General features: G+C 45.7%; 1 protein-coding gene across 2 annotated transcripts in view; it reads left to right on the top strand.

Moving 5' to 3' along the window:
* The first annotated feature begins 732 nt into the window (after positions 1-732).
* ENOX2 (ecto-NOX disulfide-thiol exchanger 2) overlaps positions 733-11,802 on the top strand; it is a 31,881-nt gene continuing 20,811 nt past the window's right edge. The window contains exons 1-4 of one of the 2 annotated variants that reach the window (XM_010286408.1): positions 733-865; positions 5,878-6,033; positions 9,084-9,290; positions 10,984-11,217. In XM_010286408.1, the coding sequence (XP_010284710.1) occupies positions 769-865; positions 5,878-6,033; positions 9,084-9,290; positions 10,984-11,217 (694 nt within the window). In that variant the 5' untranslated portion in view covers positions 733-768. The remainder of the gene's footprint in view (positions 866-5,877; positions 6,034-9,083; positions 9,291-10,983; positions 11,218-11,802) is intronic. The other variant, XM_010286407.1, reaches the window with a different exon arrangement.

Here is an 11,802-nt window from a genome sequence, read left to right as displayed (position 1 = left end):
CATACAGTTGGCCTCAGCCCATCGATCCAGAACTGGATGAGTTCTGTGTTTTTCCACAAGAAAAAAAAGTTTGTATGGGGATTGTTTTTTTTGGTTTTGTTTCCCCACCCTGTGCAGAGTTAACCTTATGCTAAGCACTTTTTTTTCCTCTTGAAATAAAATATTTTTGCATTTAGGCATCTCTACTTAAAACCTGTGCAAACAAAAAGAACAAGCTTGTGTCTTGGTGGTACATGGAAGTAACCAGCTAAAGGCACGGTTGAACCAGCTAAATCACTGAAGAAGATTTGAATGCTTAATTAAGCCACATGTTTCTGTAATGTTAATGGTTCCACCTGGATTGCCAGATAACTCTGCTAGACCTTGAGTAAATAACAGTGGTGCTGCTGCTGTTAGCAGCATGATGTTGTTCTTTGCTTCATTTCCCCTTTTAGCATTGAAAAGAAATGTCTTCAAATGTACGTGGAGTGGATAAACCATAATTTAGATGCTCTTGGAAGGCAGTGTTTTCATAGACCTTGCTTCTGTAAAATGTCATCTGCTGGAGAGGGACAGAATGTGTTTGGTTTGATTTTGGGGTTTTTTTCCTCATTTGGCTGTTTCCTGTGTGTTGGGTTCAAATCTGGTTTTGGATGCCGATACTGCAGAGCCTTGCTGGGCAACGTATGCCCTGCAGAAGAATTAAGATATGCACTAAGCTGTTAATCACTATCGCTTTTTTTCGTCTCAGCAGATGGTGGCAGAAATCTAAGCCTCGACTCCATTCTGATGGGCTTGCCAATGTCAGACCCAACTGCCTGGGCCACTGCGATGAACAATCTAGGGATGGCTCCCATGGGGATGACAGGACAGCCCCTCCTGCCTGGTATGTGAGCTTATCCAGACTGCGCCCACCTTTGCTTTCAAACAGGTCTTCGGGAAGAACCTATTTCAGTTGAGTTGATAAATGCCTACCGCGTACAAAAAACATTAATAAGCTGTGTTTGAAATGCATTAATGTCTGCAAGTGATTTGTTTAGAGGACAATATTTAAAAACTGATTTCAGAGGAAATGAAAATACATGTTTATTGATGTAAACTGGTTATTGTGGGGTACCTCTAGATATTCTGCAGTGGTCCCAGCCGAAGGAGGGTCCCATGCAGAGCTCAGCGGGATATCAAGCTCATAAACCAGGGATATCAAGTAACACATTATTCTAAGCTGAACTGGAACTGCTTAAAAAGAAGGGTGGGAGGGAGATGAAGAGGGAAGCAATAGGGCAGTAAAATGGATATGGCAGAAATAAATGGAGTATTCTGCTCCAGAAATGACCACCTTGTAGTCCAGAGTACGTGTGCATGGGTGAGTCATCCTATCCAGGCTTTGTTAAAGAGCTCCTGTAGGAACAGAGCTGTGCTGTACCTCTGCTGAGATGCCTGTGCATCAAAATCCTGAAATTAAAACACCTTTTCAGTGCTTTACTGCATGAAGTGCTTGAGAAGGATGCTGTTCCCTGCCTGAATAATTGCCTGCTCACCTGGGGAGGGAGTGTCTGTGTTGGCAGCACTCTGCAATCCTATTTCCGCTCTTGTGGCATAGAGCGGGTAGTTTGCTGTGCAGCTGATACTATATTTAACTAACAGCGTCGCTTGACATAAGTTTTGCATGCAGCCTGTACTCTTACGTCCCCTAGGCCTTGTTTCACATTTGTCATTGCTGTAGGGGTGTTGTTTTCATGTCGTTCTCATGCTCCCACGCTTCTGTCAAGTAAAAATCGATAGAAGTCTGAGGAGAGCACACCTCCCATTCCCTGCTGTAAGAATAGGAGAAGGCTTCTGGGTGATGCTCGTTTTGATCCTTTTGAGATCAGGAGGTCTGCACCCAACACGACTCAGAACGTTTTAGAAGGAGCAAAATACTTTTTTCTGATCTGGCCGCAAGGAAGCAGGATACTCTGGTCAATATGGATCAGATCCCAAGCACAGTGATGGTTTGAAGTTTAGATGAGTCATATCTATAGTATCTATTAAAGATGAGAGACAGTGGAATCTTGAAATGCTTTGGGCCATCTTTGCCGAAAGCTAGGTGGGACTAAAGTTTCAGGTCACAGTAAAAAAAAAAAAGTCTAAAAATGCTTAAGAATTTACCAGCCAATTTCTGTTCCTACAGATGAAGTAAAGCATATAATTGTGAGATGCTTTAGGAGGACCTCAATGTCTAAAATGAATGCACAGCACCTTTCACTCTGTCCAGCATTATATAAAAAAGGTTATCGCAGCTTTCACCAAAAAGTACCTGCCAGGCCTGATGTTTTTGAACTCTTTTAGAATCCTTGAGGACTTTTTTTTCTTCTTTTTCTGTTCTTAAAAATGGAGACTGGCTCTTCCAAATCTGCTTCTTAAGTATCTTGGATGCTGGCTTGTCGCCATGGGCTCAGCTTCTTAACAGAAGAAGTAGGTCTCTACACAAGCTGGCAAGTTGTCTTTACACATTGCTGGCTGAGCAATAAACAGTGGGGCTCACCACAAACCCAGCAACCACGGGTTCTGTTCGCCCTTGCATACACACTTTCTACTTTTCATTATAATGTGATAGTTCATTACCCAGCTAGTTCTTTTGCTTCTGATAATTTTATCCATTCACGCTTTTAGAAAGCTGCAAGTCTTGCTTAATCAGAGAAACACCCATCTTGGCTTTCTGCTTCCTCGAATTCCCCAAGTTCCTCTGTTCCCGCAGTCAGATTTTCTCTGGTTGGCATCCATGCCCATTGCTGTCAGCTAACCTTGAAGCAGTAACAAATTACCAGGACAAGGTGAGACTGCTCTCATTGGCACGGAGGATTATAAAATGTGAAGGGACTGAATTTAGAGGCTTGGAAAAATTGTAGCAGCGGGTTCACTTGCCTGTCCTTGACATGTGGCAGGTAGCTCAGTGTGACCCACGGCACCTCTGGCTGTAGGGCTGGGAAGAACAGCCACCATCCTGCCAAGGAGGGTGAGGAGGTGGCTGAAACACACCTTGTTGCCCCTCTTGCTGCCAGTGCTGAGGTCGTACCAGTGTCAAACTGTGATGGTAAGACAAGCGGGTCCTGGCCTCTAGCACATGGATGTTTCCAAACGGTCTCTGCGTTTTCCAGCAGGTCACCGTTGCTCCGTATCTCCCATCCTCTGCGCTTGCCTCAGCAGCAGGAGCTGTGGCTGTTCCTCTTCCTTCTGGTTGCTCTTGATAGGCAGCAGTGGGCAAGGTCCAGATCGCTCCCTGCTGACGTTTTGGAGTACAGCTCTAGGAAAACGAAGAGTTTCTTTACCATTTCAAGACTGCTTTTAACAGGAGGGTGCCAAGGCTGGGTGTAGCAGGACAGAGGCTGTGGGGAGCTGGTGTCCTGGGGCTGCACTCCTGTGTGGCATGGCTGCTTCTGTGCTGCTTAGAGGGGTACTTCAGGGCCAGCTCTGGTACCTGCCGCGTGCCCAGGGGCTGGCTGGCCGGCCCAGACCAGCAGCATTTGTGAGACTGGTCTAAGGCTTCATAGCTGGGATTTTACTGGCACAGCTGCTGCCGAAAGCGAGGGAAGTAATGAGCATCCCAGTCTAAATACCTAGGAAATTCAGAAGATGGATCGTTAAGTTGGAAGCCAGGATGCTGGTTTTGGCAAGTGTTCTTCCAGCCCTTCAGGCAAGGGACTGACCTGTGCTTCTTGCACTTCAGTTTGCCTCCGCTGGTAATACCTTTGCCACAGGTTGGATCAGGATATTACTTGCTCAGGACTGAGTCCTGCAATTTTTCTCCTCACTCTCCAACTACCTCACATCTTCAGGGAGTTTTGTCACTGAAGGTCACAGCCATCCACGAGGTGACTGTCATCTCAGACTTCAACTTAGCAATACATTAATTCAAACTGTGGAGATCTGGATGGGGTAGCCTCTCCCCATCCTCTCTTCCCTGGTCCGAAAGCCCCAGCTCAGAGACCTCTGCCCTGAGCCAGCAGTTGTACAGCTATAGCCTCCATCATTCGGGCCAACTCTTGTCACTCCTTACAGCCCGTTTCCTCTGGAGACGTGTATGCAGTGTGTTTCAGGGACTTGTGTAGCACCATCACAGGGAGCAGTAAGGCTGCCTGTGCTGTGGAATGGGGCTCTGTCTAACGATAGACTTGTATAATTTAAAAAAAAAAACAAAAACAAGTCAAAATACTATTTAAAATAGAAAACAGTGCTGTCTGCCTGATTTTTTTTTTTTTAATGGCATCATATCTGAAATCTACTAATGAAAGTTTAAATATTAAAATTCTGCAACTTTAATGTCACCTCTTCCAAGCCAGGTGTCATAGACAAGGCCATCCCAGCATCAGTTGGCCATAGATAAACTAATGTATCTCATAAGGATACAGTCCACATGTATCCCTACACCCCTATTTCACAGTTGGCTACAGGAAGATTACTTGTGCCTTCCTCTGAAACGCCTGTTTCACGGCAGAGGATTTGCCTCAGGTCTATGTTTTTACTGCGACCGTTCACGTGTGATGTAAAATGAACAGCAGCACTTGCACTGAGTGCAAGGAAATCCTAATTAGGCAAGCGAAACAATGTACATAAACTGTGTAGAAATGTAACCCAGGGAAAATATTTCAAAATACAAAGGAAAACAAAATTCAGCTACCAAACTCAAACGTGCAATCTGGGCACTGAAATTTGTCTTGCATCTGGATTACTGTAAGTAGTGGTTGTGAAGAGAGGAATACAAAAATGTTTTCCTGCCTTAGGGATGTGAATAGCATCTGAAACGATGCCAGTGTAGGCTCAAAGGAAAATGCTGCCTCTGCACCGCTCAGTTCTGCCTATTTGTAACTTTTGTCTGTGCCTTGCAAAATTAATTTTATCTGTCTACATCAGAAACAGGCAGCCAGATTCAAAGGCTCTGTAGTGCTCGGGACGATGTGTTCTGTGGCAGTGTCATGTGGTGGTTGGGGATTGCCTGCGTCTTCAGAGCTGCTGCGGCTGCAAAGAGAGTAGTGGCAGCAGAGGGTGGAGGAGACGTCGTGCGTTTGCAGGAGGGAGTTCTTCCTGAGGTGTCACCCCGATAGTACCAGTGGGCCCTGCTGGTGCTGGTTGTCCTTGCAGTTGAGAGCTGCTGACATCCTCAAACTCATGAGCCTCCTCCATAAGGCACCTAGGCATACTGTTTCCATTTTGGTTGCCTAGAGGTATTGCTTCCCCAGGAACTTCTGAACAGATAAAATACTCCTCCTTTGACAGCTCTGTTTGGTTTTATTTGGGATTGGAGGCAAATCTGGGAGCAAGATCAAAGTAAAATGCTATTTAGATATAGTCAGAGTGCTAACTAAAACCTAGAAACAAGTTAAGCAGGATAAGGTATGCAATAAGGTGTTTCCATAAATGCTTCTGTGCGTTTTACCAAGAATTATTCTGGTACGTTCTTAACTGCTGAAATTGGTACACTTGTCTAGTTTGCAGGGTGATGCCCTTAACCCTCTGTCACAAGCTGTCTGCGCTACTAAGCTACCGAACGAAACCGGGCTGGGTTGGGTTTTACGCTGTTTCCGTATGCCACAGATTTCTTTATATGGGTAATACAATACTGGGGAGGTTTTGACACTAGCTGGGAGATGGTGTCCACAGAGTGGAAAAAGAAATAGTTTATTTGAACAGAGAAAATCTATGTGGCTGAGGCAATCAACAATGAAACAGATTTTAAACGGGTGTTCTAAGGGCACAAATCTAAAGTTCTGGTGAGTTGTATTATGACGTTCCCTCTCGGTTGCTGTTCACTCAGTTAATTTTCACCGGTACATGTGGGGAGAGTACTCCATTTGCTGTCTGCATGAAGAGTTACTGTATGAGTCCAAACCACCTGACTCCCTTATTCTCTCTCTCATTTAGATTTTGATCCTGCTCTTGGGATGATGACTGGAATCCCTCCAATCAACCCCATGATGCCAGGCTTGGGCATAGTCCCACCTCCCATCCCTCCGGACATGCCTGCTGTGAAGGAGATCATTCACTGCAAAAGCTGCACTCTCTTCCCACCGAACCCACGTAACTGTCCATTTATGTTTTGTTCCGTTTCTGTCTGTATATGTGGTCCCCTCATCTGCGCTCTGCAGCATATGGCAGAGCCCAGCAGCGGGTCTCGGGTTATTGCATGCAACTTGGCAGCAATCGTTCCTGTGGTCTTGGGGTTCCTGAGACCTTTGTGTGCTGCGGGCCTGAACTCTGCCCGCAGGCAGGGCTTTGCTTGGCTCGTTAGCTTCACAGAAGAAGAATAAGTCGGATCTCGTGAGCTGCGCTTACTGCCAGACAAGCAGAGGGAAGGAAGCATTCCACCCTGTAAAGCTTTAACGATAAATGCGCAGGTATAAAGTTGACAGCAATGGCAAACTGGGGAAGGCAGGAGCGTAAGCGCAGTCCCAGGCAAGCTTCTGCCTGCAGTGCCTGCACAGCCCAGCCGCCCTGTTGGGCCCCACGGAAGCCCCACGGAAATGGGACTTAATTTTTCCAGAAGCAGTGCACTTCACTGGAAATAAGACGCTTTCATTCTGCAGAGAAGTTGCAGGAGATGTTTGTAACTGCGTGTCTATAATTCCTAAGAAGGTGCCAGCAGATGGCACCCGAGCCTGGTGGGCTCCCAGCAGTGGGAGTCTGTGGCGCTCCCGTGCCCAGCATTTTAAATAAAACTCTTTCCATGCCCAGTCTGATGATTTGTCTCTTAGTTCACCATCCCCAGAAGAAAACTGGTCTTGCTGTCCTGGAAACAGTTTTGGGTTGGTTTGTTGTTTTTTTTTTTTTAAATTAAATACTCGTTGACAAGCCAGTTCAAGAATTTTGACTGCTGTGTTAGAAGGAAGATGCGCTGTTAGTCCCTCTGAGCATGTAACAAAAGTGTGCGGGCAAACGAGTAACTGTCACAGAAACGCTTGGGCACTGCTTTTGAGGTACGTGTTCCTCCCATATTTGTTCTAGCCACGCTCACAGTGGTTGTTCAGGCTAAGGTCTGTGTACGCGGTGTAGACTGAACTCCCACCCAGGTGCTCCTGCATGCGTGTCTCCTCCTGCTCCCCTTCACTGTTGGTACTCTTCAGGCTCTCCCTTTCTCATCCATCAGTGCTGCTAGCATTTCCCTCTTGGTGCTGCAGATTGCTTCCAGCGACGGTTTATCTGGTTTGCAGACCTTTCCCTTCCCTTCGTGTAACAAACCGGCTCTTGATTTCATCCAGATGTTTCTGTTCTTGGCTGTGTGAGATGTGCTCAGTCCTGTTTTCCTGGGACTTTTTCTTCTTCTGGTTCTTCTGCTGCTTTAATCCCTTCTTTAGTGTGGCCTTGCAAACAGATGCAGTCTGAAATGTTAATTCCTGGCAAATATCCGTCAGGAATATTTATCAGAGGGAAATTTCTCTTCCTCTGAGCCAGTCTGGCAGAGAATTTTTAAAGAACTCCTATTCTCTTTATTTTGCTAAACACTTAAAAACATATTTTTTGCAAAATGCAGATAGTGTGGGTTCAACACCTCTGTTTACAGCTGTTATCTTGTGTTTCATGTACTTATGACAGACCTAACATACATCTTTTGATCTGAGATACGGTCTGTGCAAAACTGTGTTGAATACAAATGTTAGACTGTGGAGATTGCTGTTGAGATGTGGTCAGGGCTGGTAACTGAGGAAGCTTCCAAGAAAAATCGATACTGATTGCAAAGTAGACAGAGGGAATATTTGATAAGGTTGTGAAGCTGTACTGGAAAGGGAATTAAACTTGGATATCAGGTTTTCAGGGAAAACCTAGCACTTGTGGTCAGTGTTATCCTGAGAAGGGACCGTCAGCATCTCGTAGAGCTTATGAGTCCTTCCTGGAGGCCCTTGCTACGAGCTGGTACTGGACTGGGTGAGCCCCTGGCCAGGAGCTGTCTTGCAGCTTCTGTTCTTGTGAAGTAAGAATAGGATGTTAAAAGGACCTGTTGGTGCAGAAGAACTCTTGTTTACTACCTTTAACTACCTTAAAGAAGGTTAAGGATGTTGTTTCATAAGGCTGTAGCAAGTCAGTGGTCAGGCTCGATGTGGGAACCAAAAGGATCCATTTCCAAACAGAAAAAAAATAATCCTAATAATTGCTTTTGGAAGAACTTTGCTGGAAATATGCCAAAGAATTAAAAGAATATAATACAACTATTTTGTTAAATAAATATGTAAGTGGTGTAATTCTGTGAACTTAACCAGGGACGATGGATCTCAGCACTGAAATTCATTTAGGATTTTCCAGATATTAAGAAACACCAGGTAACAAGTGCATAATCCTTCTCAGCCTTCACATACTGAGTTGGGAGGGTCTCACTGCACTTGCCAGGTAGGCACTTGAGCATGGAAATGAGTTCGGTGCTGGAGAAACACCAAGCCACAGCAGTCTCACACAGTCTCTTGTGTGTGCTGCACTGGGGTGGGTAAGTGAGCATACTCAGCAACCTGCTTCTGGCAAACTAGACTTAACTTTCAGGTGCTTTTATGTTTTGTGGTTTATTTTAGCCATATGGGTAAAAAAAACACTTATTCCGTCTACACCTCTTGGCTATACCCGTTTCCTTCATCTCTTCTTTCCATAATATCTTTTTAGTCTGAATTTGGTTCATGACCTTCCCTTAATGTTAATACTTTTGTACACTTTACAGACTGCTGTATAGTTTTTTGCCCTTTAGGATCCTCTGTATACATTCTCTACGTATTCTTTACGTTAGGACAGTCCTTTCAGCTGTGTGTGTATAGCACCTCCCATGATAAAGTTTTGAGGTCCTGGTGCTGCTCATGGTCTATGACAGGAGCTCAGTGAGGCTTTGCTTGCGCTGGGGAGAGTGTTTGGAGGGCTTCAGGCTCCCGAGATCTTTTGTCTGGAAACAGGCTGGTAAATGTGCTTGTTCTCGTATAGCACCTCAGAAGTGCTAGAGATCTGCTGCTTGGTGAAGTCGAATGTGGCATAGCGAGGTGTACGTTCGAAGGAAGCAAGGAAGGTATGGTTGTCTCTCAGGAGAGGTGGCCAGATGCAAGGAACATGTGCTGACAAACCAAAAACTAACCAGGTCTGCTTTCTCTTGCTCTCTTCAGATCTTCCCCCTCCAGCAACAAGAGAGAGGCCCCCAGGATGTAAGACGGTGTTTGTTGGAGGACTGCCGGAAAACGGAACCGAGCAGATCATTATGGAAGTGTTTGAACAGTGTGGGGAAGTCATAGCTATTCGAAAGAGTAAGAAGAATTTCTGTCATATCCGCTTTGCTGAGGAGTTCATGGTGGACAAGGCACTTTATCTTTCTGGTAAGTCTATTTCTGTCTCAGATGGCAGCTTAAAATTCTGGGACAGAGATGTAATGACTTCTTTATAGTTATAATGACAGGCTTTGTTGCAGTTGGAAGATCTGTCTAATGTTGTGTCAGTTCGCCTCTTTCTGCTGCTATTGCATTTCTGCTTAAATACATGAAAACAGCTCCTGGTAGGAAAGATAGCAATGCTTTGTTTCCTTTGGTACTGCAAGCCGGTACAAAATATTGCATCAGGTACAATCAGAATCCATCCCCATCTTACCTGGATAAATGTCCAACCAATTCTGCAGATAATGCTTAAGGGTCCTATAAACATTTGCAGTTGCTCTCAATTGCTTGTTGGTTGGATGGTGTGCTTGACTTTCATCAATATTTTTTTTTTGCTATTAGTCAACAGAGCTGAAACACCTGGGCTATTTTTGCCTAGGGAGGCCCTGTTTTGCATCCGTAGGGTTTTAAGAGGTCTGTTCCATGGAGGACAGAGATGTCGTGGTTGGTGTTCACAGGCTCTGCGTGCCTGGCAGATTGTGCATTTCCAGCCAACCCTGTGTTTGCTGTGCTGGTTACATCTGCCCTGAGCAGCCTAGGCTTTCCCACCTGACTCTTCACCATTCTGGAAAAATACAATAGTACTTTCTATTTCCATGCTAAAATCCCTTCCAAAATCATCTTTTCAGTATATTAACAAACCAGGGTACTGCCTCCAAAGCCCCTACTTTCTCCAGAGATGTGAGATGTCAAGATAAGCGAGGGAAGTGTTCTTTGCTGTTTAAAATAATGGAAATTTTTCTGTATTCTGTTTTGACTGATTGTAAGCATTGTGTCTCATTCCAGAGACTGTTGAATTGTTCAACTTGCAATGCCCTGCTAGTAAGAGCTGTGTCTCTTTGTGGTTACCCCTTCTACACAGCCAATACAGCCTCTTTAGCTGCAGGCATTCTCTCCTTACAGTTCCTCCTGCCCAAAGCCATGGCCATGTCCACAGTCATCAGTGTCCTCCACACACAAGTGTTGTTTCTGGGTTTGTTCTTTGTTTGAAGTCTCTCTGTAGTTCAGATTTTCTTCCCTACGTCCCACCTGTGCTTTTCCTAATCACAGAGAAGAGCCTTCTAGCATGTTTGTGCATGCAGAAAAGGAGTCCTGCAAACTTTACTGGTGGTGAGAAGAGTTCCCACACAGTGGACGTGGGCATTTGCTGACCTTAATCCCCCTCCCACTGGATGATGGGGGCTGTTCCAAAGGTTACCGCCATCCATCTACTGCCCTCTTTGCCATGTCCCAGCTCTCATTCCCCCCTTCCCATCCCCAAGTTCTGGAGTTTGTGAAAGTGTGGAAGAATCCAAGGCAGTTCTGTCTTCCCCCTGTGAACAGCTGGGCTTAGTCCCACAGCCTGAGAGGTTACGTGCAATTAAACAGTTGCTTTTCGAGACCCAGTACCTGCTAGTGTTTAGAGGAGGAACAGCCCGTGTAAGATCTTGCCTGGTGTGTGCAGAACACAGGCAGAGAGCAGCACGCACCCTGATAATGTTTTCTTTTCCAGCATCACTCTCTATGCACTAAACTCTTCAGTCACCTCTTCTGTTCAGGGGCTTTCTGCTCAGTAGGAATGAGGGACGGGCATGGGTGGGTGGTTGGAGCCTAAGGTAAGTCACCTGTGCTGTCTGAACACTGTTGTCGTCACTGCCAGGCTATCGCATCAGGCTGGGCTCCAGCACTGACAAGAAGGATACTGGACGCCTGCATGTGGATTTTGCTCAGGCTCGGGATGATCTGTACGAGTGGGAATGTAAGCAGCGGATGCTGGCGAGAGAGGAGCGCCATCGCAGGAGGCTGGAAGAGGAGCGCTTCCGCCCGCCCTCCCCACCTCCCGTTGTCCATTACTCCGACCACGAGTGCAGCATAGTCGCTGAGAAACTGAAAGGTAGGTGGTTCTGCAGGCCACGGCCACCCGCCTGTGCAGATGCTGCGATGTAGATTTGTATTCTCCAGTGGCTGTCTTGCTGAACTGAAATGATGGTGCCATCTAGACCTTGCAGAGCCTGTTCAGACTGAGCCCTCAGCCTGCACACAGCAGCTCTGCTAGCCATCTCTTTTTCAGAATTGTTTGTCTTTTGAGTACAACAGTTTCTTCCAAACCATTTTTTTCATGTTAAAAGGACTAGTGTAAGTCATAAGACCTTCTTTGAAGCCTAAGACCCATGCGTGGCCTGATTATTTTGGAGCTGGAGGATATTGTCTTTCATGAAAGAGTATATCTGAATAGGCATATGAAGTTTCCCAGTAGGTTTCTAGCAATTGGTCCTCCTCTTTTTGCCTCCTCAACAGATGGTTTGCTCCATCAGCTTGATGTTAGACTTGCCTTCCTATGTATAGTCCTGTATTCAGATAATACCGTGCTTTCAAGAATTGTGATTAGCCGCCCGAAGTAAGTTGACCTTTGAAAGAGAGCACTTCAGCAGTGCCGGGGAAGGATCCAAAAGCTGCGCAGGTAACCCTGTATTTCTGT

Source organism: Phaethon lepturus, unplaced genomic scaffold, assembly GCF_000687285.1.
Source record: "Phaethon lepturus isolate BGI_N335 unplaced genomic scaffold, ASM68728v1 scaffold17594, whole genome shotgun sequence".
In the NCBI taxonomy this organism is placed as follows: domain Eukaryota; kingdom Metazoa; phylum Chordata; class Aves; order Phaethontiformes; family Phaethontidae; genus Phaethon; species Phaethon lepturus.
This window is presented reverse-complemented; position numbering and strand designations above follow the sequence as displayed.